Source organism: Setaria viridis, chromosome 1 (genome assembly GCF_005286985.2).
Source record: "Setaria viridis chromosome 1, Setaria_viridis_v4.0, whole genome shotgun sequence".
Lineage (NCBI taxonomy): Eukaryota > Viridiplantae > Streptophyta > Magnoliopsida > Poales > Poaceae > Setaria > Setaria viridis.
Window position 1 is genome coordinate 38,708,837 of NC_048263.2, and position 23,504 is coordinate 38,732,340.

Genomic DNA, 23,504 nt, shown 5'->3' on the forward strand with positions numbered 1-23,504 from the left:
AGTTAAGCCGCAGAAAACACTAAAAAAAGGTCACGTACTTGCATTTTTTTTCCCTCGACGGCAAATAAGTGTGTCTGAATGGAATATTTGCTTTTATTTTCGTCGACGGCAAGTGCCAACAAATGCGCAATGCAAATGGCAGCATGGAAAATGATCGTATACGATCTCCGGGAGGAATTTTGAAAGGAATTTAAACAATCCGTTCAAATTACGCACAAACTCTTACTGGGATGGCACTATCACAGTCCCCATGTCCTACTACGTGCTACCAAAGGGGTAAACGGGCTCCAACGGGCACGCCTTAGAGCCTGTTCGTCCCATGCCAACAGCATGATCGAACATCCTCAAAAAAAAAAACAGCAGGGGCATGATCGGGGCATGCATGATGACTGATGGGATAATCGAACCCTTTTCACTTTGTCTTGCCTGCATAAAAAGGGCCAAGTGGTTCATTAAGGTACGGACTGACATGTTAGTGCTGTTTGGTCGCTGCTAATGCCACGATAAAGTGGAATTGATTGAGCCCTAGCTCTGCATTCTGCACATGGCGTATCCAAAAGGTATATCCGCGATGTGGTCATGGGGATATGCCGACCCGACCAGATGATGAGCCCGTGGGCCACATCATTCTGCAGCAACAGCCCAGTGATGATGGTCCGTGTTTGATTGTTCCGGGCTAACGACAAGGCCGGCCCAAGAAAAAACACGCCGGCCCAGCCACGATCAAACGCTGTGGATTATTATAAGTCGGTTCCAGTCTCCCAGCCCTTAAATACCCTCTTCCGGCAACCGTGTAGCCTCTTCCCCTCGCCCCGCTAGCCTTCGCACCCACCAACATCGCCGAGGCCGCAACTCAAGCTCTCGAGGGTTTTGCCACCGCGCCCAAGCCCCCGAAGCTCCACCCCGCCGAGTTTCTCGACCCGCGAGGAGGGCTCGAAACCCTAGCCCCACCGCCGCCGCAATGCCTCGCCGCAGCCACGAGGAGGAGGAGGAGGTAGAGGAGGAATACGACATGGAAGAGGAAGAGGAGGAGGAGAGGAGCGGGAAGCGATCGCGCGGCGGGGGGCGCGGGAAGCGCTCGCGTGGGGTCGAGAGCTTCATCGACGACGCGGCCAGCGAGGACGACGACGCGGATGATGACGATGACGACGACGACGACGACTACGGGGGCGGCGGCCGTGGGCGTGGCTCCAAGAGGTTGCGGTCGTCGATCCTGATTGACGACATGGCCCAGGTCGACGAGGACACCGATATCGACGACGCTGGTTCTGGTGGCGATGACGGTGAGTCGCTGATTGCCCTATTGATCTGGTTCTAACCGTGGTAGAATCGTTCGGTTGGTCTGTCCCAGATCCGAATTTGCGGAAATTACCGTGAAATTGCCAGATTTTGCACAGTTTGCCTTCATGCTCTGTGCCATTGGGGACAATTTTGTTTTTAGCTACTACTCCGGACTAATAATCTGAACCTTGATTGCATTTGGGAGTTGTCAGAACAAGCAAAATGGTGAGGGTGGTGAATTATCTACTTGGCTTTTGGTTCCTGGTTTGATCATGTGGTGTTATAAGCAAGGTTTCAGAAAGTACTACGTAGGCGGTCAGGCTCCACCTAGCTCCTAGGCGTGTGTTGCCTAGGCGAGGCGAGGCGTTTGTACTTTTTATAGGTTGCTAGACTAATCCTATGTTAGATAGAAGAAATTTGAGACATTAATACAAAGAGTTCGATGTTATTATGCATTTACGAGTTATGTGAGCATAGTTCATCATTTTCCATATCTATTTTGCCTACTTTCAAGCATTAATCAAGTCCTAAATCACTTTGGGTGAAAAACATGGCTATGCAAAATGCCTAGCTAGCTGCGGCAAGGTGGTGCCGCTCTGCCTAGGGCCTAGCCACGCCTAGGCAACACTTTTTAAACAGAGGTTATAAGGCATGTAGGTTTCACAAAGTTTTGGTAGTTTAGTTGCATCATGTAGTGATGGTTTCTACAGAGCCTTTACTTTAACTTCTGCCAGCCCTCAAGGAACTTAATGGGCAAAGTTGAATTTATTTCAGGAATTTTGTATTGAACTGGAGATCTTCTGGAAGAAAGCACCTAGTTCCTGCTCATACTTATAGCTACACCTACCCCAGAGATACTTGAGTAGTTGAGTGGTTGTACATCCAGTTAACAGTATGCCGGAGCGGTACTGTGCAAAGATTTTTATATTGTCATTAGGATGAAACAGAGAATCTTATTAACTATGAATATGTTATTTCTATGGTAGTTGTGTCTGTTAATTATGTGGTTGCTATTGTCATTTTTTTGGTTTCAAACGATTTCGCTCAGTTGTACAATGTGAATGTACTTAATTGCTCGCTAAATTGCAGTGATACACCTGTCATGAAATAAAACCACATTGCAGTTTAGTATCACTGTTATATCGCTGTGACTTGTGCGCCTTTTGCTTTTATCAGACTTTATTGATGATACTCGGGATGATGATGACATCCGTGGCAATGATGTGAGAAGGAGGCCTATGCCTCATTCTAGCTCTATGATGGAAGACGAAGAGGCTTTACAAGAGTATTTGAGGCGACTACAAGAAAGATCCAAATATGGGGCAGCATCCCATTCTGACTTTGATGAGGAAGTAACCGAGATTGAACAGCAAGCTCTCCTACCATCTGTGAAGGATCCAAAGCTTTGGATGGTCAAATGTGCGGTAGGATAGCTGCAATTTCTAGAAGAATTGAGATTGCTCCACCATTTATTCTTGTACATTTGAACATCACTGATATCTATTTATGACTTCAGATAGGACATGAGCGGGAGACGGCTGTTTGTCTAATGCAAAAGTTCCTTGATAGGCCAGACCTCCAGATAAAATCCGTTGTTGCATTAGAACACCTAAAGAATTTCATTTACGTTGAAGCAGAGAAAGAAGCCCATGTCAAAGAGGTAGGTGACACTTCACTTGACATTTTTATTCATTTTGGTTCAGGGTTTTAGTGAACTTAATTTCAGGCTTGCAAAGGTTTGCGGAACATCTTTGCTTCGGAAAAAATAACTTTGGTTCCTATAAGGGAAATGGCCGATGTCCTTTCCGTTGAGAGCAAATCTGTTGATCTTTCAAGGGACTCATGGGTTCGGATGAAGCTTGGTGTATATAAGGGTGATCTTGCTAAGGTATGGTAACCTTTGCTGCCTCCAGCCCTAACATACCTTCTCCATATTTTGATTTGACTACATTCAGGTTGTTGATGTTGACAATGTGCGCCAAAGGGTCACTGTTAAGCTCATTCCTAGAATAGATTTACAAGCGCTGGCAAATAAACTGGTAAGTTCATTTGTACTGACTATAATCTGAGTTTTGTTGTTACTGTTCAGTAAAACATTTACATGTATGATCTTGCGTTTTCTGTGAACCGAGCAATGTTTTTTTAGGTTTTACATGATTATACCATTTTGACACATGATTGCAGGGTTTTCTTATGAGATTCACCGATTTGTTTTCTTGCAATAGTATTCGAAATTTTACTGCCTTACATATCTAACGGATGTTCTTGTAACATATGTTATGGAGAAATATGCGCTTCATTTTCACGCTCTCTCTGGTTCTTACTTGTCTTAGTTTGATGAATAGCTGGTGTTTTCAGGACCGGAATGAGATTGCTAAGAACAAGTCATTTGTTACACCACCAAGGTTCTTTAGTGTTGATGAGGCGAGGTACTTTTTGGTCCCTTTTGTCACCTAATGTATTTTTGTATTTCATTTTTTTTTTGCTGTGGGTTGCTAAAACAAATGGAACAGGGAGATGCACATTCGCATCAACAGGAGGAGGAATAGAGATTCTGGTGAATACTTTGATGTTGTCGGCAGTTTAATGTTCAAAGATGGCTTCCTATACAAAACATTCTCTATGAAATCAATCAGCACCCAGAATATTCAGCCCTCATTTGATGAATTGAAGAAGTTCAAAAGACCTGGTGATGACCTGAATGAGGATGTGGCTAGCTTGGCCACTCTGTTTTCAAATAGGAAAAAGGGCCACTTCATGAAAGGTGATGCTGTAATTGTTATTAAAGGTGATCTCAAGAACTTAAAGGGCTCTGTTGAGAAGGTGGAGGATGGTACAGTTCACATTCAACCAAAACTACCTGGGCTTCCGGTAGTTACTCATAAACTAAATTACTATTTATATTCCAGTAATTACTATTTATCAAAAATTACCTTAAGGACTGATAAAATCATCATAACCCAGAGAACACTTGCCTTCAGCGAAAAGGATCTCTGTAAATATTTCGATCCTGGAGATCATGTTAAAGTCGTATCAGGAGTTCAAGAAGGCGCGAGAGGCATGGTTGTTAAAGTGGAAGGGCATGTTTTGATCATTTTATCGGACACTACCAAAGAACATGTGAGATATTTTTGCTTCAGATGCATTTATACCTGCTTAGTGCAAACTCTTTTTTTTGGGTATGCTTTAACCTTTTACCGTCTGTGTGATTACAGATCCGTGCGTTTGCAGACCATGTTGTGGAGAGCTCTGAGGTCACCGCAGGGATTACTAGAATTGGTGATTATGAATTGCACGACCTTGTTCTTCTTAAGTAAGCTCAAATTACAAGTAAACCATTCTTGTTCCTGATTTATGTCTGAATGGATATGGACTAACTTATTCCTCTCCTTCATTTCTCAGCAACTTGTCGTTTGGGATTATTATACGGGTCGAGAGTGAAGCATTTCAGGCAAGCAGATTCTTTCTATCTTTTTTCATGGATTTTAATGTTTCATGTACTATATTGACCTTTATATGTGATTAGATTTTGAAGGGAGTGCCTGATAAACCTGAATTGGTCCTTGTAAATCTGAGAGAAGTAAAAAGTAAGATTTATCGACGCACATCTGCTAAAGACCGATCCAATAATACTGTGTCAACTAAGGATGTTGTGAGGGTTGTTGAAGGAGCATGTAAGGTGTGTCTAGCTTCACATGATCTTGTCTGTTTCAGTTAGATTTGCTTGCTTTGAATATATTTAATACATCTAATCTGCATTTTTTTTTGTGATGACAGGGAAAACAAGGTCCAGTGGAACATATACACAGAGGCATACTTTTTATCTATGATCGCCACTATCTTGAACATTCAGGATTTATCTGTACAAAATCACAATCTTGTCTCCTTGTTGGGGGGTCAACTGGCAGCCGCCGTGGGAATGTATGTGCCAATATGTATTAATTTATCTTGATTGGTAACTTTGAATACTGTGTCTGACCGTACCATTTGATTATATCATGCAGGCAATGGATATAGTTGATCCCTTTCATGCTTTTAGCTGTACAGCAAGGACTTTACAGTCTCCAGGGAGGCTGCCCCCAAGAGGACCTCACATAAATTGTAAGAATATGTTTTAGTTTGGAATACTAATTGTTATGAGTTGCAGTAGCCTCTTTAATCGACTGTATTACTTCAGCAAATCCAGCCACTTCCTATGTGCTCATACAATAATGCATCCCTCCTATGCGATGCAGTTGGTGGAAGGTTTGGAGGCAGAGGTGGTGGTGGCAGAGGGCATGATGCCCTTGTGAATAGATGTATCAAAATCAAATCTGGCCCATACAAAGGATATCGTGGCCGTGTGAAAGAAGTAACTGGTGCACTTGTGCGCATAGAGCTTGATTCACTGATGAAAATTGTCACAGGTAAGTCTTTATTGTAAATGTTCTTCTTGTTATTTCTCTTATTTTAGTTCTAATATTTATGATATACAGTTAAGAGAGAGGATATTGGTGACACAGCTGCTGTTGCAACACCATTTCGGTAAATTTCCTCTTGTTTGTCATCCATATTTCAATACATAGTTTCATTTGCTAACGAGTTGTATTAGCAGTGAAACCCGTTATTCAAGGGGCGTTGAAACACCTGTGCATCCTTCTCAAACACCACTACATCATATTCAGACTCCGATGAAGGATTCTGGAGGTGTGTTTTTACATGCCTTATTATGGTTCATTTAAGATTTCAATAATATTTATAAACATTCGCCGTTTTGGACATGATCCACAAGATTTTCACATTGCTAAGAAGCACTAATAATTCATATTTTGTGGTAGTTGTTTGGTGACAGTTCTTACTACCATCACTTTCTCTGGGCTTCTACATGAGTTTAGATTGCAGTAAAGTTAGGAAAGCTAGACTGTATGTTCCCTAAAAAGTTTAGCATTGGAAAGTACTGTGATTCTGCTGTACCTGCATGTAATTATATAATTGTGGTTCTTATTAAATCCTTGAAGAGAATCCGAGTATTTTTATTATTTGATCTGTGTGGAGGCAACCACTTGAGAATTTATATCGATAAGCACTTCTTTGTATTTTGGTGCCATTTTCAGCCCACACAACTGGATAAAATAACATATATGTGTAGTTGCTGTCATCTGTTTCTTTTATTTTTCTCAGATATGGTTTCTTCTTTTATTTGTCTAGTAATAATTATATTATTTCTACAGCGACCCCAATTCGAGATGGAATGAGAACTCCTATGCCTAGTCGAGCCTGGGTGCCAATGAGTCCTCCCCGGTGTGTATGCTCTTTTTTGTAGAATAAATTGTTTTGGTGCACGTTATCTTCAGAAGCTGATAGCTTGAACTATTAATAGATCAGCTCAAGAACATAAATCATCTCAACATTTCGGCAGTAACCTGTATATGTTGGGTGCTGACTGTTTGAATTATTTACAGGGACAGCTGGGAAGATGGAGATCGGTCCACTTGGGCAAGTAGTCCAGCCTACCAGGTTAGTGTGCTGAGCTTGTTCATTATGTATATATCATTAAACTTTTGGCTACCAATTGATTATGTTTCTGTACCCTTTTCAGCCTGGAACTCCACGAGCACGACCATATGAAGCTCCCACTCCTGGATCAGGGTGGGCAAATGGTTGGGGTGATGCTTCAGGAAACGCTCAAAGCACGTATGCACCTTCAACACCTGTTGTGCAACCGATGACCCCAGTTCCTGCTGCCTCCTATTTGCCTGGTACTCCAGGTGGCCAGCCGATGACTCCAGGGGATGCTGGAATGGATCTAATGTCTCCTGTAATAGGTTCGCCCCTTGGCCTTCTGTACTGTCACATTTGAATTGAAAAAAAATATTCTGCGGTCTGGAGCTCTGGATCGGGTCGGACTGGAGCAGATAACCAACAGATCAATCTTCTTGTCGAAATGCTTGCAGGTGGAGAGGCTGAGGGCACCTGGCTTCTGCCAGATGTTTTGGTGAACGTCTCGAGGGGAGGGGATGAGGTCACAGACGGTGTGGTGAAGGAAGTGTTCCCGGTAACGTGTTTGAGTGGCTGTTAACTTTGTTCCCCCAACCCTTTCATTTACTTTGCAGTGCTAACATTGTTGAAAATATGGACTTGCAGGATGGGTCATGTCGTGTTGCCCTTGGGTCGCAGGGCAACGGAGACGAACTGATTGCAAGTGCAAACGAGCTGGAGGTGGTCAGGCCGAAGAAAAACGAGAAGCTCAAGATAATGAACGGCTCCATGCGTGGAGTCACGGGGAAACTGATTGGAGTTGATGGGTCTGATGGCATCGTGAAGGTGGAAGGTACCTTAGACGTGAAAATAGTTGACATGGTGATTCTGGGCAAAGTGGCTGCTTGAGGACGCCGCACCGTCTAGATTCTTAGTTTAGTACTCATCTAACTTAGCGTACTAAATGTAATTTGTTTCTCTTGAAAAGACAGCACCCGTGATGTATTTATTAGGCGGAGAAAGTACAGATGATAAAAAAGGGGGAAAAAATACAGCTGAGTTGACTCATACACTGCTGAAAAATCTAAACGGCAACCATCGTTGCTGCCCGGATTCCCCTGTCCATTTTGCTCCTGCCTAACGATCGTCATGACTCATGCGGTTTGACAATTCACGTTTGCTCTGACCATTCCGTAACTGCTACTCGATTGGTCATGCGAACGCTTAATTTGCAGGAGCGTGCCCGTCAGGCCCGTGGCATGTACAGCGACAGGCAGCCGACGAGCCACGCCAGTAACGCGAAAAACAGGCGAGGCAATGGCACGGGCGCCGCGGCCGCGCCGACGATCACGGTCGCGCCGAAGAGCATCAGATGGAGCGCGGGTCCGCGCAGCGGCTGGCCGCGGCCGGCGTCAGCAGGGGCGCCCTGCTCCATTTCTGGCTCTGGCGCGGTGGCCTCCTTGGTGGCAGCATTCCCCTCGCCCTGAGCCATCGGGTTTGCACGGACGCTGCACGCTAGGCCGCTGTGAGTCTTGAGTGGCCCTGTCCGAGCGTCCTCCGGCAGAGACGATCGATTCACGAATGCCTTGGGTAGATGGTTTTATGTGGCAGGCCGGTGAAGAGCTAGCTTTTTATAGAGAGCTCACGGCCTCACGGGACGCGCAACGGCTGGTCACTAGAGATTAGTACTGTCCATCTAAAAAACTATAGATTAGTCAGAAGGTGCGGCGGATTTTAGAGAGCCACGTACGCATGACATGCTGGGGCTTACACGGCAGAAAAAGGGGTCGGCTGAAGAAGACCCCTTGTTGGGAAATAAAACGGAGAAATGTGTGATGTGACCAAGGTGACGTCACGTCCCTGGACATCCGGACAGAAATCGGCGAACAGAGCGACGTCTTGAGTATAACAATAGCCGAGTTCGGGTTCGCATTGCATTTCCATCCATGCTTGGTTTAGCATTAGCAGTTTAGCGCAGGATGGTTCTTCGGAGTTTCCTTGCCACTCAGGAGCTGACCAAGTCCAAGCCTCACATCTCATGCCTGTCGCCTTAGCAAAAGCAAAACCAAGCGGCATTGCTTTTACGGGACAAGTCAGGAGCGGGCAACCGATTGATGGCAGCTTCAACGTGTGATGGCCCGGCTATTTACCAACTGGCGGTGCCTCGCACAGTTTGTCAGTTTCTAAGAACTTTTTACACGTTCGTGCGTTCTAGAGCCGCAATTCCGGCTACGAGGTGGTATTTTAGTCTTGAACTTCGGCGCCGCTATTCCGGGATTATTTTATTGGCTGTCCAGTATCGAATTCGGCCGGCCACAGCCACAGCCGGACTGACGGGGTCGTTGGAACGTCAAGAGCCAAGGCTAGCAGAGTAGAAACATCGTAGGGGCGCGTTGCCACCGCATGGATATATATTTTCGATCAATGTGCGAGGAGGGCTCTTTCGTCGTGTTGAGTATACATTTTCGATCAAGTTTCCAGCTAACCTAAGCAGATTAAAATTCTGATGACGTGGCAGAATGCACGTAATTTTTGCTAACCTCTAAATTACATTCAATCAAGTTTTTGGTCCAGAACCAAAAAGCCTGCTGCCCACATATTTGAACTGAAGAGGCCCAACTTTACAAAGGAGACTGCACACATTTCGGAACGGCCAGGCCCATTACAAAGAATATTTCACAGAACGAGAGAGGCCGGAAGGCGAAGGACCAGCGGTTTCCTTTGTACAGGCCCTCTATGAAGAAGAGATTTCACTCACAGAACAAGGCCCAGCCGTTTCCTCCGTCCTCCCCTCTCCCGTGCGGCCGTGCCTTCCTTCTTTCCCGTCCGCGTCGCCTTCCGAAACGGAGCTTGAAGGCGACGGTAATGGCGACGGCGGTGAAGAAGAGGCCCCGGATCAGCAGCGCAGCGGGGAGGAGGCCAAGTAGAAAGGAGGTTCGTCCCCCCCCCCCGTCCTCCTAGTTGGGCTGCAATCGCTGAGCTCCCTTTCTCTGCTTATTCGACTGTCTGTTCCTATTCCCCATTGATGCATAGTTGCGCTTGCTACGGGCACTGGCAATCTACTAGGGAAAAGTTGGTGTATGTTCCTAAACTGTATTTGTTACGTTATACCAAGGGGCCTTGCTAGATTTTATCGGTGTCACCCAATGTTATACAGTGGCCGAGAAAGCTGGAAACTGCTGCAGGTTATTGGATTCGGGATTCCCACGCAGCCACGCAGGATATATTTTCTGCATGAGATCAAACAGCCATTATATGGAATAGACGTGCTGCAAGATAAACTTTAACGCACCAATTAACCATGGTGTTGTCCTGCTGAATTTGTGTGTCGTGACATTCGTCTTTCAGTGCTGTCTTAAATCTGCTTTTGGAGAGAACTGCTAGATGTCTATAGGTATATTGGGGCTCACGCTGGTAATTCTATGCTCTTGGCTAGGTATTGGAGAGGAAGAAGGCAATCGATGAACTTATAAGGAAAGCTATAGCTGTGAAGGACCATCTAGTGCAATTCCCTGCCTTTCATAAATTTCAGGGAAATGGTAACTACATTGTTTACCTTAGTGAAAAGAATTTTGGAACTGTAGAAGTACCAATATCACGATAGGACTTAGAACACCTATGCTTTTCAGAAAGTCAGCAAAGCAAAATTGAATGCAAAACTACTCCATTGCAGTTCTAATTCAGCACACTGCTTGTTGCTTTCCAGTCAGTTATGCTCTGTTGTTCTGGGGGCAAGATATCAAGCTCATTTTTCTGAAACTACCCTGATCTATAGGCCTTTCAGTCTACTTGGAGTCTGGACATGGGGATCAACTTACACTACCGGTGAGGAAGTACATCCAAAATCTTCTAAAGGTTATATGCATTTGCTTTTGTTGTATTCTGTTCTTAGCACAGCATTTTACAATTTTGCTTTTACATGTTCCGACTCTGGATGTAATGCTAGTAAACAAATTTAGGTTAATATGGAGGAGCCCTATGGACCGGAATGGCCATCAGAAGAGAAAGTTAAGCGCCAGGAAATGGTGGCCCCAGAAGCGCGATATATCTTTATCAAGCAATATTCAAATGGGTTTACTACTGAATGTTCCATGAATCAAGATGCAGGGGTGGAACATATGCACACACCATGTAATGAAGGCCACTTGGTTGGTTTTGTACACTATAGGTTTGTTTTGGAAGAGGAGCTACCTGTTGTTTATGTGTATGAGCTACAAATGGAGCCTTCTGCCCAGGGTAAGGGGCTGGGAAAGTTTTTGATGCAATTGATTGAACAGATAGCTTGCAAGGTAATATGGTCTATTCGTAGTCCTAGCTATTTATTATTCCAATATTCTGAATATTATGTCATGATATTAATCTCTTTTTTATGTAAATGTCATGATGTAAACTGTTATTGCACGTTTTCTTCTAGCCACTTGCATGTTTTAGTTCAACTGACATTCCACCACATGTACACAGAACCAAATGGGAGCTGTGATGCTAACAGTTCAGAAAGCTAACACACAAGCTATGGCTTTTTATACTAAGTTGAGGTAAGCTTATATACTGTACATTAGGCTGTATTTGTACCTTGCAGTTGCCTAACCTTGTGGGAATTACTTTGCTTTTAGTCTAATTGTTTCTCTCATCCAGATATGTAATATCTAGTACCTCACCATCACGAGTGGATCCTCAGGTATCACTTTACCTATAACTTTTTTCTTATAGCCATAATAAATTTGCAGTTTCTTATCATGGTTATATGGATCTCTACATTTTCACAGATAGGACTTGAAAAAAGCTATGAGATATTGTGCAAGACATTTGACTGTGAAGCTAAGTCCAAATTAGAGGTTTGCAGCGTGCTTATTACATATGGCATAAGTTTGTTGCTAATCTTGCATAACATTTGCCAAATCTGACAGAAACTTATCCACCACTAGTTTGCACTACATTAACTGGTTGTACTGCTCTAATATATGTAGTTCTTGAAAGTACGAGTGTTGGGAGTTAGTATTCCCTCTAGCAGTGCTGATTTTCATTTTAATAAATGTTTGCAGGATGGCGACGAAGAGCTCTGAAGTCAAAAGTCTCAGGAACAGGAAGGGCGTGATCTGTAGTTAAGGCACAAGTTTACACGTCATATTGTCATGCGGCCCTGTTACTGCAATTAAATTCAGTGTGATGCCCTTGGCCGAGTTCACAACTTCCATCCTATTTGCCGGTATCTTTTTTTGGGGGGCAATGGATACATTATTTGGTAGCGAATTGTGTCCAGCTGGATGCTTAACAGTTAACATCTCTGCTCAACTTGCTGGAAGCTTGAAGGGCCCTATCTTAAGAAAGTTACAAGATGAAATACATGCAATGTGCTAACTAACAGAGTAATAGTTACAATGAATCTATGCGACTAAAATTACATGAGGTGTTAGCATATAATTTTCTTCTAAAAACTCTCTCTCTGTATTTTTATGTGCTCCAAACATGGCCGTCGTATTGGGTGGTTTAATACTACTATGTTGGTATATTCTGCATTTCTCTCTTGCCCTATAAAGTTCCTCTCTTTGGGTTCTTATATACTCCGTTATGAAAATGCTGATATTTCCACTCGTTTTGTCAGGCATTCGGCATTTCTTTTTAACACTTAATAAAGCATTAGATTGCCGTGCAAACTTGGTGGATTTGTGGCAACGTTTTCCAATTTACTGAAGGGGCTAGGAGAGGTCAAAGCATAAGGAGAGCAGATCAGATTAAGAAAGAAAGATTTAGAAAGAAATATATTTTTTTCTAGATGATGAACAAACCAGTAGCTAGCAGCATCATGAGAAGTTCCCCGCTGATGATACTACTGGAAAGCACAACCCAGCACAAGCGCACAACACACAAGACTAGTCATTCAAACTTGAAAGCTCACAGCACAGCAAGTCCGCGCGCTTTCTCCTGGGCCCCCTCTTCCCCTTGGTGATCGCGCTGCCGCTCCAGCAGCTCGGCCCCTCATCCAGCGGCGGCGCCGCCTCCTTCTCCTCCTCCTCGCAGCCACTGCCGAGGCCCTGCAGCACCTGGAACTCTCCCAGCCTCCTGAACGTGGAGCGCTTGCGCGGCGGCAGGAGGTCGTCGCTGACGCCGGCGTAGGGCTTGTCGTGCTCGCCGCGGTGCATCCCGCACTTGGCGCAGATATGCCGCCGCAGCTTGCAGGGGTACCTGAGCTGCTCGCCCGTGAAACCGCCGCGCTCGTCGTCGCCGCCGGCGAACGTGCACCGGAGGGTTGTGCACAGGGGCTTCTTGCTGCCGGCGCCCTCCTGCGTCGTCATCTCTCTCAGTCGATAGTTTGTTTTACAGGCCGGTACCTCTCGGTCGTATCCTAATTCCTAGTGTCTGATCATATCTGCTGATCCTGACGGCAACACACGAATTTATAGGTGTCAAGAACTTGGAAACATATGGGGGAGCATGTTAGAACGTGGCTAGAACTCCAATTGTATTAGGATAGGACTTGTCTTATAAACGTGGTGATTCCTATGCTGTGATCTATTAGGTTTTGGTCTTGTAATCGTGTATCACACGGTCTGTTGTGTGAGCTGAATATATAATGAAAGGTGCGGCCCTTTGAGGGTTAACGCTTCCAAATATTCCTTTCAGAGCAAATGTATAGCAGGACTGGAAGTGGCAGTGACTAGCACGCGGAGAGCCTGCCTGATCACGCATTGAAAAGACCGTAACGCCTGATGACGTAGTATAAGCCATATTGTCACTGCCAGGTCAGCAAGGAACGCAACAGGGCACGGGAGGGGAAACACGTTGCGGCTCTGATGGCCCGTGCATGGCTCTGTGCCGTGGCTTGCTTTTCTCTGATAGGCATCATCCGAGGAGGATCGATACGAGTTCAACCACGTCGCTCGTGCGAGAGGCCACGCACGTACAGAGCTTTCCATGTCTCTGAAACCTCTCTCCCCCTCCATGGTGAGCTCCAGAGCGAAGCGTCAGAGGGCCGTTATATCTTTTTCTCTTTGTCCGATTCATCTTTTTTTCCCCCAGCGATCCTGTGGACTTGGTAATGCGAAACCTGCAGCTGTTTAGAGCATCCAAACAAAAGGATCCCGAAAAGTGAACGTGAACGAACGCAGATAACAGTGCTGATGTATTATCCATCACAGTATGTCAGTATCACTGAAGCTGGCATATCGCATGGCAAACGTGAAGTGAAGGCCACTCCAGCCGCCCTTCGATCGATCTCCACGTAGAACTAGCGCATTTCCTTTTCCTTGAAGCAAAATAAGCCCAACGTAAGAAAGGAAGCCCAAATTATAGTTCCACCACAACCCCTCCATCCGAGGCCCAACAAGGCTCTGGCCCTGTTCGCGCATGCAACCCAGGCCAATCCACCCCGACCGCATTCTGCAGCCCCACGACGACGGTCGACGGCGTTCCCACTTATGTTACCCCGATACTTCAACATGACCCGTATCACGTATCCGATATGTATTCACGTATTCGTATCCAATACTTCGATATGCCCTTTACCCTTAAGTTTTTACATATTCACGTATTCGTATTCGGCCGATACTGATACGCGTATCCGTATCGGTGCAGCGTAGGTCCCCGTGCCGCCTGCCAGTGGGCCACGGCCCCGTACGGGTCAATGTGGATCGACGACCAGAGAGGCAAGGTGGGTCCGTTCCACCTGACGGGTCAACACTCCAGCACAGTCCATCCCACCGTGCCGCAGCAGTGCGCGCTCTCGTGCAGCCGCAGCTCGTGCCTGTGTCTCTCTCCGGCCTCCTCCTCCCCGGCTCCCCGCCGTGGCGGAGCACGGCAGCCGTCCGATCCCCATAACACCCAAGCCCAAGCCCCCCGAGCCGCGCGTTGAAGGCAGGCGCTGCACCTGCCCAGCACGGTACCCCGAGCCCCGCCCACGACCTGACCAAAAATTTCCAAACCCCCCCTACGGCACCCACCCGGCGGCTGTCCTGCTCCTCCCCCAGGCGCCAGGCAGGGGGACGCAGGGCGCGCCGGCCGGCCGTGCGCTGGCGGGCGGGTGCGCGGGGCGCACGACGGCGAGGCGGAGGCGCCCCGGCCCCGTCCGTCCACCGCGTTGGCGCGTACCACCGGCGAGGACAAGGCCAATCGATGGGTTTCATCATTTATTTATGCCTTGCTGTGTTGGGTTCCCGCGGTACTGTCTGGGCGGGGGAGCCCTGGGAAATCAATGGAAACAACGAAGCGAATCATAATGCAATCAGCCGTGGACGTCCCTGGGTGATGGTCTTTGGCCGTGAATAATGATCTCGCCAACACCTGCGTGCGGGCTGTGTGTGATGGGTGGACAGGAAGATCATTGAGCAGCCTCCTTGATGCGCCAACGCGTCTCTTGCAGTAACGAGCTCACTGCACTCTGATGTAGTAAGTGTGCAAGTGCAACAACAACAAGAAAAGAAAAACACTGGTATAAAACTATAAACGCAGGGGAATGGTGATGAATCATGAATGAGACAAATGTGGATGGGTTGGTCTAAGACAGAATTAAAACGATCGTTAACGGCTCCCTCATGTAAGATTGCATCAAAGATATGATTCGTGATAAATACATCCATCCACCAAGAACTCGGCCAAATGAATTCAATCGATATGCTGCACAGGATGTGAGAGCAAGGACATTTAAGAGGGGCTATGAATTGGAGTAAATGGAAACCAGAAATAGCTATTCAATGTAGAGTATCTTCCTCACCAGCAACTCCGTTTTTTTCTTCCTTCCCTGGCCTTACCTCAGTCCTCACACTTGCTCTCTCTGAGTACCGGAGCTGACCTCTCCTCAGAAGTTTTCAATACCCGTACATGCAACGTGGCATCATGTATATGAATGAAAATTGTCTACATGGACCTTTACAGAGAATGAAAAAAGACGGTAGAGGATTGAACTGGCAAATTGCCAATATCAAAGAATAAACCGGCACCCTTTTTTTTTCTTTCACTATCAACATTGCTAGGCTAATAATCATGCAAACCATAGACCATTAATTATATACTTCTCGTAAAAATAAAAAAAAAGACGAGAAAATTCTTGATTATTTTTTAGTGACATTTGCTAACATGGGCGATTATAAAAATGGAACTATTTATAAATTTGCATAAAGTAATTGGAGGGGTCAAGGAGTATCACCAGACTGAAACTTTATAGGACAAGCCTCTTTTCTGGTAAAGATGACCTTTATCCCACCAGCCACCAAAGGCCAGCAGAACAATTAAGGGAACTTGATCCATCCCGGCTTCCATCTATCAATTCACGAACTTCCGGAAATGAAAACTTGAAAAGGACATTCAAACACTTGAATACCATGAATTCAATTTACCTGCATGCTTCTCGTATCAATGCATATGATTACTCCTTTTTATTTATTTTTTTCTCAAGTCAGTGGAGCTTGTCACGCCGTACGTGTACATCCATTTATTTATACCCGTTCAAAGTCAATGCACATCACATCGGCCTTCACCTCTGATGTTTCAGTGTCACTTCTAGGGGGTCATATAAAAGAGGGTGGTGATTCTACTACCACTGAAAGAGTCGTCAACCCGGCACGCCTCCCCATGGGGAGCAAAGCAAGAAGCAAGTGCTCTCGCTTAGGAAACAAACTTCCAAAAAATACTCCATGGTCAACAGTCTGCTAGAGTTCAAACTTGTGTAACTGCATTTTTCTAATTGATCTACGGCCGAGATTTCAGAATCTTAGGCTTTGGAAGCACCTGAATTTTTGCATGGGATGGTGCACCCAAGTTTGGACCTCGAACCGGTGGTGACTTGACGAAGCCCATGCACGCGTGCAGTGCAGTCTGATGCAGCACACCAAATGGGGTGTGAGGCCATGGAAGTGCCAACATGCCGGTTTGCTTGGTCTGCCCTTGCATGGATCCAACCCAGCCCAACCCCGTAGAAGGAAGTCTTGAGTTTGATCTTTCGGTTTTGGATCCCGATACCATTATCACATTTGGGAATCCACCAACGATTTAATGCTGCTTCGTCTTTTTCCAGGTTTCGCGTTACAGCAGCAAAGTCGGATCTGGGTTCAGGATCCGGCCCGTTTTGTCACCTGACCTGTCCAAGCCATGCAGGAAAATGGAACAGATGCTACATGAATTATTTTGGGGGCATTTAAAAGACTGCTACCACAAATAATTTCAGATGATCCAGGTGAAATCTACAGATTTTAGTACGATTATTATATGTCCGGCAGGTCACAAAATCACACATCAAGAGTTTAAATGGACGATCATGGTGGCATTATCAACTTATCATCATGTCAGGGGCTTTATAAATTCATCTCACCTTTTCTTGGGACACTCCTACCTCTATTGCTTCATTGTAGAGGTATCATGACAGTGATATTAAAGTGTCGAAATATTATACTTCAATAATTTTTTTTGGTTTTCTATTCAAAAGAAAACACATGCAGATTGGTCCATTGCTCATGCCTTAGAAATCAGGAGAAAACGGTGCTACCTCACTCTTTCAAAATAAAATCTGATCTGAGCAATTAGTACCTTCCGATAGCAGTAAATTAATTGGGAGCAATGTGTAGTTCCAGCTTCCATGGTGCCTTGGATTTTAGTTTTGATGAGCCGTGTATATATCCACCAAATCTTTTTTTTCCTGCACAGGCTAATCCTTTGCAGTCACGCATGGAGCCGCATGATTAGTACTGTTAAGTATGAACTCAAGACGACCAAGTATGGAACGCGTAGCCATAGACTGATAGACACAAAATTAAAGATACTGTGATTCTGGGAACGAAGCACCATGCGCGAACAGTAGAATAGGGCTGGAAACGTACTTGCCTGTTCGATCGCGGGTGGCGAGAAAAGTTAACATGCCCGACCCGTTTGGTCCTTGCACGGTACTTGTACGTCACTCAAAAATGAAATCTGACCTGAGCAATCAATACCTTCTGATAACAGTAATTTATTAATTTTGGGTAATGTGTAATTCCTGCTCTGGATTTTACTACTTTGGTGACCCATATCCAGCAAATCTTTTTTTCTGCACTGCAGGATGGTCCTTCCTTCCAGCCACACATGCATGTTTAGGAGGAGGAGGAGAAGTATGAACGCAAAGACAACCAGAGTTTGGAAGGTAGCCATAGCCAACGCAAGGACACTGTGAAGCACCATGCGCGAACAGTAGAAGAGGGTGGTGTTGGCGGGCGGGCGGGCGCGATGGAGAAAAGTCAACAGGCCCGACCCGTTTGGGCCTTAAATGGCTCCAGCTGTTCCCACCCAAACCCAAGAAAGCAACAGTAGGGCCGGCCTCGAACCGAGCGGGTGGGGCCCTTTTAAATACTCCTCCGGCTCTTAATTCGCATCGGTTATTACTCCGCCCCGCCTACCGCTCGCTCTCTCCCTCTCTCCCCTCCGTTGCCGTCGCCCCCACTGATCACTCTCCTCTCCCCCCCTTCCACGCGCGAGCGCAGCGACGCCAACTCAGGCGGGGAGCGAGGGCGAGGTCTCCGGTCACACACTGCTCCCCTGTTGTCTGTCTCAGTCCACTCCCGTCAGAGAGAGAAGAGAGAGAGAGGGAGAGGGGAAGGCGCGGGAGTTAAGGGTGGAAGGGAATTAATGGCGCCAGCCCAGGAGGAACAAGCGAAGGCCTGATCCATCATCGACCGATTACATAGGTGGTTCTTGGCTTGGCTGGTTCTCTTCTCTTTCTTCTTCCTGGCGAGCGAGCGAGCGGGGTGCCTGCCTTCCCCCCTCCTGAGCTGTAGCGTGCTGCTTCGTGAGGACCAGCGGGATTACTGCTCGTACCTCCACTATTTTCCAGCGTGGGAGCGAGGCTATATAGCGCCTAGGAGTGGAGTGACAGCTATAGCCAAGCCCTCGTCGTACTAGTACTGCCGCCCGCCCGCCCGCTACTCGACTAGCAGCAACCCGAGTCGTCCGAGCACAGCCGGATTGCATTGCGGTCGGAGCAATCCGCCGTCCGAGGCGAGGCGAGGCTCCGCCGCGGCGACGGGATGGACTTCGGCGACGACGTCATGGACGGCAACGACGGGCAGCGCCGGAAGAAGAGATACCACCGCCACACCCCGCGCCAGATTCAGCAGCTCGAGGCGTAAGTGTCTTCCCCCCTTCGCTTCAATCCCTTCCTTGCCCGGTTGGCCGGTTGGGTGTTCTTGGGTTCTTATTGCTGAAATGGCGTGCGCGCAGGATGTTCAAGGAGTGCCCGCACCCGGACGAGAACCAGAGGATGCAGCTGAGCAGGGAGCTGGGGCTGGAGCCCCGGCAGATCAAGTTCTGGTTCCAGAATCGCCGGACGCAGATGAAGGTACCGTACATGCCACCCCCAACTGCGCGATAATCCCTCACATTTTTCTTGATCGATTGATCGGTTGGTAGATGCTCGTTCTCCTGTTCGAGACGTGACGGCTATTTATTTTGGGTTGTCGATTGTTTCGCAGGCGCAGCACGAGCGGCAGGACAACTGCTTCCTCCGCGCGGAGAACGACAAGATCCGGTGCGAGAACATCGCCATGCGCGAGGCGCTCCGCAACGTCATCTGCCCGACATGCGGCGGCCCGCCCGTCCCCGACGACTACTTCGACGAGCAGAAGATGCGCATGGAGAACGCGCGCCTCAAAGAGGAGGCAAGTTTTCCGGCCTATTTGCTTCATCCACGCAGTCTCCATTTTGCTCTCGCCTTGATTAGTTGATTGTTGATTCCCCCCATTGCATTCTTGTTTTACACGACGTGACACGCGTTCTATGTTTGCACGCACAGCTTGACCGGGTGTCGAGCCTGACGTCCAAGTACCTGGGGCGGCCCATCACGCAGCTGCCGCCGGTGCAGCCGCTGTCCATGTCGTCGCTGGACCTGTCCGTCGGCGGCCTCGGCAGCCCGGCGCTGGGCCCGTCGCTGGACCTGGACCTCCTCAGCGGGGGCTCCTCGGGGTACCACCACCACCACCCGTCCTTCCACCTCCCGACGGCGGTGCCCGAGCTGGAGCGGCCAATAATGGCCGAGATGGCGACGCGCGCCATGGACGAGCTCATCAGGATGGCGCAGGCCGGCGAGCAGCTCTGGGCCAGGACCGGCGGCGGCCACGACGGAGGACGCGAGGTGCTCAACGTCGACACCTACGACAGCATCTTCGCCAAGCCCGGGGGCTCGTTTCGCGGCCCCGACGTGCACGTCGAGGGGTCCCGCGACTCGGGCCTCGTCTTCATGAGCGCCATCGGCCTCGTCGACATGTTCATGGACTCGGTAAGTTCCCAGTTCCCACCGCCGGCGTGTAACTTTATTTTGAATCGTTTCGTGACACAGTACTAGTTATCTTTGTTACGTTCTTCACCTACCGCATTGTATGTGTAAGCGTGACGTGCTATATGGTCACTGTTTTCCACAGAGCAAGTGGATGGAGTTCTTTCCTGGCATCGTGGCCAAGGCCCGTACGATCGACGTCCTCGTGAACGGCATGGCCGGGCGGAGCGAGTCGTTGGTTCTGGTATAGCATCTCGATCGTTGTTCATTGCGTCCACGTCGCACGGGGCATTCCGCTTGATCTCATCACGACTGATTCCTGTTTGTGTCTGTGCACTCGTGCGGTGCAGATGTACGAGGAGCTGCACGTGACGTCGCCGGTCGTCCCGACGCGGGAGTTCTGCTTCCTCCGCTACTGCCGGCAGATCGAGCACGGGCTGTGGGCGATCGCCGACGTCTCGGTGGACCTGCAGCCGCGCGACGCCCGGTTCGGCGCGCCGCCGTCGCGCTCGTGCCGCCTCCCCTCCGGCTGCCTCATCGCCGATATGGCCAACGGCTACTCCAAGGTAAGCTCCTACTACGCGCGTCTATTCCATCACGCCGGCGCGTCCCCCATCCTTGCCATGTGCGTTGGTTGCCACCGTGCAAACGTAATCTTGGTGAGGCGAATTCAGGTGACATGGGTCGAGCACATGGAGATCGAGGACAGGGTGCCCATCCACCTGCTCTACCGCGACCTCATCCTCAGCGGAGCCGCGTTCGGCGCGCACCGGTGGCTCGCCGCGCTGCAGAGGGCGTGCGAGCGGAGCGCGTGCCTCACCACGGCCGGGATGCCGCCCAGAGACATCGCAGGAGGTGTGTAGTGCTTGAACTTGACGTGGTTGGTGTGGTATGATAATTTCGGGTAAGAAATTAAGAATCCTCGTGCGCCCTTTTGCATTGCAGTGACGCCGGAAGGGAAGCGAAGCATGATGAAGCTGTCGCAGCGGATGGTGAGCAGCTTCTGCGCGAGCCTGAGCTCGTCGCAGCTCCACCGGTGGACGATGCTGTCGGGGCCCAACGACGTGGGCGTCCGCGTCATGGTGCACCGCAGCACCGACCCGGGGCAGCCCAGCGGCGTGGTTCTGAGCGCCGCCACCTCCATCTGGCTGCCCGTCCCGTGCGACCGGGTGTTCGCCTTCGTCCGCGACGAGAACACGCGCTCTCAGGTCCGCCATGCGGATGCCTCAAGAATTATGATCAGTGTGTTTGCTACTGTCCTCCGCATGGCGTCGCGTTCTAACCAGCGTTTGCTTGCAGTGGGACGTGCTGTCACACGGCAACCAGGTGCAGGAGGTGTCGCGCATCCCCAACGGCTCGCACCCTGGGAATTGCATCTCCTTGCTACGAGTAAGCTTCGCGCATCTCATCTCACTGAGAATTTGGCATACGTGTTCCATCAACGTGCCTGATGAGATGCAATGCATGCGTGCTGTAGGGCCTGAACGCGAGCCAGAACAGCATCCTGATCCTGCAGGAGAGCTGCACCGACGCGTCGGGGTCGCTGGTGGTGTACGCGCCGATCGACGTCCCGGCGGCGAACGTGGTGATGAGCGGCGAGGACCCGTCGGCGATCCCGCTCCTGCCGTCGGGGTTCACCATCCTTCCCGACGGCCGGCACGGCGCGTCGTCGTCGAGCGCGGGCCCGCTGGGCTCCCCGGCGGCGGGATCGCTGGTGACGGTGGCGTTCCAGATCCTTGTGAGCAGCCTACCGTCGTCGAAGCTGAACGCCGAGTCGGTGGCGACGGTCAACAGCCTCATCAGCACCACTGTGGAGCAAATTAAGGCGGCCTTGAATTGCGCCAGCCATTCATGGATGGATGGATCGATGGGGAATTGATGCTCGCGCGCATGCATGCATGCATGCATGCCCCCCCTGCGTAGGTCTCCCCCTCCCGGCCGGCCGCCTGCTGCGGGGAGTGAATTCCCTTCAAGGCGTTTGGTTTCGCGACGGAGCTCTTGGTTGGTTGGGGCGCTTCAATGCTGGCCATTCATGGAGGGCGGGGCTGCTGCTGCCATGGAGTTGTCGCCCGCTTGGGGTTCACCTGCCGCCGTTGCTGCGCCGTCCGATCACCACCCCCATGATCATTCATTCATTCGACTTCCTCTCTTGACCTCTCTCTCTCCCTCTGCCATTCATGCATGCATGATAACTTTTCCTCTTGGTTCTAGGTGTCCCGTCTCTGTTTACAGGGTTTGAAGTTTGCTTGCTTTGCGAGGCTTTGCATGAAACGGAGGAGTCAAGAACGCACCAGGCTCGTCACATTCCTCTTGCTGCCGTCAGCTGTTCTGTTTTTCTCCCTCTTTCCCTGTCTCCCCCCATCTATCTCCACTCCATAGTTTCTGCCATCCATTTGCCGCTCCCATTATTTCTTTTTTCTAGTTTGTAGCCGCAGCAGAGGATGATGATTGGTTCGGGTATTGACTTCTGTCTAATGGTGTTTAGCCTTCAATGAACATTGAATTTAATCTCTCAGTTTTTTTAGTTATAAGCTAAGTAAGGGAAATATCACTGTCAGTGCTCTGATTGTTTCTCCTTGTTCTTTCCCCTTAATTTCACTCACTCTCATGAGTCATCACTGCTTCATCAAGCCCGCCTTCAATTTCGATGGTCTGTTTGGCTCGTGGAATCTGTCATGATTGCCGGTATGAGCCAGCCAGCGAGCCGCTTGTCGATTTGTGAACAGGCTTTGTGATGTGCGCTAGCGCTACCACCCCCTCCGACTCCGATCCTACCTGCAGTAGTTAACTCTTGCCACCTGCTGGCTGGGCTGGGTGTACACCTCAGCCCGCTTGCACGTACGGAGGCGTAGTATTGCCTGTCCGCGACGCGATGCAAAATGAAGGTGCACGTGGTGTTCCAGGCTCGAGAATTAAGAGGCTGCCTGCACGGCGCAGGCTGGCTGCAAGTAGGGGCCGCCACTGAATTCAATTGCGATGCATGCATGCTTTGCATCCATCCACCCCATCGCCAGATCGCCTCCGGCCTCCCCCTCCCGGGCCGGCCCTTTCAATTGCTCCCTATTAATACCGGTGGTTGCATGCCTGAGTGAGTTGCCATTCCCCTGGCAGAATTAAGCCAGCCAGGCTTCATACAGCGAGGAGAGCCTGCCAGCCCGTCGTGGATGCACGCACGCACGCCTTCCATGCGAAACTAACTGTTCCCATCATCTTTGGATGGGTAATTCTGATCGAGCATGCTTCGGAATTCCTGGAGTTGGGCCGAGACCTGAGAACATGTGTGCGTGCGTAGCTGTGGTAGCCATGCGCCTTCCGGGCCGTGAACATACGTGTGTGCTCCACTCCAAGCTAAGCACGGCGGCGGCCCCGTATTGATTGGCGCAATGAATTTGCCATGCTGTTGCGACAGCGCCGAGCAGCCCGAATTTGTCACTATCGATCCCACATTTTCGGCGCCCGGGAGCTGGAATTGTTGTTGGCTAGCTCGCCGTCTTCAATGCCCGTGTGTTTTCCCAGCGGGTCATGTTTCATTCGCAAC

At 48.9% G+C, this 23,504-nt stretch overlaps 5 protein-coding genes across 7 annotated transcripts; 4 read left to right on the plus strand and 1 right to left on the minus strand.

Annotated features, from left to right (window-relative positions):
• The first annotated feature begins 608 nt into the window (after positions 1-608).
• Positions 609-7,806, plus strand: LOC117844030 (putative transcription elongation factor SPT5 homolog 1). The gene is made up of 21 exons (XM_034724814.2): positions 609-1,283; positions 2,458-2,705; positions 2,798-2,941; positions 3,008-3,169; positions 3,237-3,320; positions 3,640-3,710; positions 3,795-4,152; positions 4,246-4,401; positions 4,497-4,594; positions 4,684-4,732; positions 4,808-4,960; positions 5,059-5,202; positions 5,286-5,382; positions 5,517-5,687; positions 5,757-5,805; positions 5,876-5,967; positions 6,492-6,561; positions 6,723-6,777; positions 6,860-7,085; positions 7,215-7,315; positions 7,405-7,806. The coding sequence occupies exons 1-21, from the start codon at positions 962-964 to the stop codon at positions 7,645-7,647; spliced, it is 3,093 nt and encodes a 1,030-aa protein (XP_034580705.1). The 5' UTR covers positions 609-961; the 3' UTR covers positions 7,648-7,806.
• Positions 7,807-9,484: 1,678 nt separating this feature from the next.
• On the plus strand, positions 9,485-12,254 carry LOC117865531 (uncharacterized). Of its 3 annotated transcripts, none has more exons than XM_034749851.2 (8): positions 9,485-9,672; positions 10,175-10,277; positions 10,514-10,563; positions 10,698-11,027; positions 11,200-11,273; positions 11,374-11,416; positions 11,505-11,573; positions 11,781-12,254. In XM_034749851.2, the coding sequence occupies exons 1-8, from the start codon at positions 9,604-9,606 to the stop codon at positions 11,799-11,801; spliced, it is 759 nt and encodes a 252-aa protein (XP_034605742.1). In that variant the 5' UTR covers positions 9,485-9,603; the 3' UTR covers positions 11,802-12,254. The 3 variants fall into 3 exon arrangements, with proteins under 3 accessions (XP_034605742.1, XP_072147308.1, XP_034605680.1); XM_034749789.2 differs by having other exon boundaries at positions 9,486-9,672; positions 10,514-10,593; XM_072291207.1 differs by lacking the exon at positions 11,505-11,573 and having other exon boundaries at positions 10,514-10,593.
• Positions 12,255-12,484: 230 nt separating this feature from the next.
• Positions 12,485-13,031, minus strand: LOC140221697 (uncharacterized). The gene has a single exon (XM_072291443.1). It carries the CDS (start codon positions 13,029-13,031, stop codon positions 12,609-12,611), a length of 423 nt encoding a protein of 140 aa, XP_072147544.1. The 3' UTR covers positions 12,485-12,608.
• A 5,038-nt stretch (positions 13,032-18,069) lies between these two features.
• Positions 18,070-21,848, plus strand: LOC117840040 (homeobox-leucine zipper protein ROC8). Its single transcript, XM_034720495.2, has 10 exons — positions 18,070-18,820; positions 18,916-19,033; positions 19,167-19,352; positions 19,487-19,969; positions 20,112-20,210; positions 20,317-20,532; positions 20,641-20,821; positions 20,912-21,174; positions 21,266-21,355; positions 21,444-21,848. The coding sequence occupies exons 1-10, from the start codon at positions 18,723-18,725 to the stop codon at positions 21,843-21,845; spliced, it is 2,136 nt and encodes a 711-aa protein (XP_034576386.1). The 5' UTR covers positions 18,070-18,722; the 3' UTR covers positions 21,846-21,848.
• On the plus strand, positions 21,848-22,529 carry LOC117840050 (uncharacterized). The gene is made up of 2 exons (XM_034720505.2): positions 21,848-22,177; positions 22,225-22,529. The coding sequence occupies exons 1-2, from the start codon at positions 21,861-21,863 to the stop codon at positions 22,343-22,345; spliced, it is 438 nt and encodes a 145-aa protein (XP_034576396.1). The 5' UTR covers positions 21,848-21,860; the 3' UTR covers positions 22,346-22,529.
• The last annotated feature ends 975 nt before the right edge of the window (positions 22,530-23,504 follow it).

Bases quoted from the DNA above. Each gene is read 5' to 3' on its own strand.
- LOC117844030 (XM_034724814.2), top strand. From the start codon at position 962: ATGCCTCGCCGCAGCCACGAGGAGGAGGAGGAGGTAGAGGAGGAATAC. The intron at 5,203-5,285 runs GTATGTGCCAAT...TATATCATGCAG, and splicing joins CTGGCAGCCGCCGTGGGAAT to GCAATGGATATAGTTGATCC. The intron at 6,562-6,722 runs GTGTGTATGCTC...AATTATTTACAG, and splicing joins GTGCCAATGAGTCCTCCCCG to GGACAGCTGGGAAGATGGAG.
- LOC117865531 (XM_034749789.2), top strand. From the start codon at position 9,604: ATGGCGACGGCGGTGAAGAAGAGGCCCCGGATCAGCAGCGCAGCGGGG. The intron at 9,673-10,174 runs GTTCGTCCCCCC...GCTCTTGGCTAG, and splicing joins GGAGGCCAAGTAGAAAGGAG to GTATTGGAGAGGAAGAAGGC. The intron at 11,274-11,373 runs GTAAGCTTATAT...TCTCTCATCCAG, and splicing joins GCTTTTTATACTAAGTTGAG to ATATGTAATATCTAGTACCT.
- LOC140221697 (XM_072291443.1), bottom strand. From the start codon at position 13,031: ATGACGACGCAGGAGGGCGCCGGCAGCAAGAAGCCCCTGTGCACAACC.
- LOC117840040 (XM_034720495.2), top strand. From the start codon at position 18,723: ATGGACTTCGGCGACGACGTCATGGACGGCAACGACGGGCAGCGCCGG. The intron at 19,353-19,486 runs GCAAGTTTTCCG...TTGCACGCACAG, and splicing joins ACGCGCGCCTCAAAGAGGAG to CTTGACCGGGTGTCGAGCCT. The intron at 20,533-20,640 runs GTAAGCTCCTAC...AGGCGAATTCAG, and splicing joins TGGCCAACGGCTACTCCAAG to GTGACATGGGTCGAGCACAT.
- LOC117840050 (XM_034720505.2), top strand. From the start codon at position 21,861: ATGCATGCATGCATGCCCCCCCTGCGTAGGTCTCCCCCTCCCGGCCGG. The intron at 22,178-22,224 runs GTGTCCCGTCTC...TTGCTTTGCGAG, and splicing joins ACTTTTCCTCTTGGTTCTAG to GCTTTGCATGAAACGGAGGA.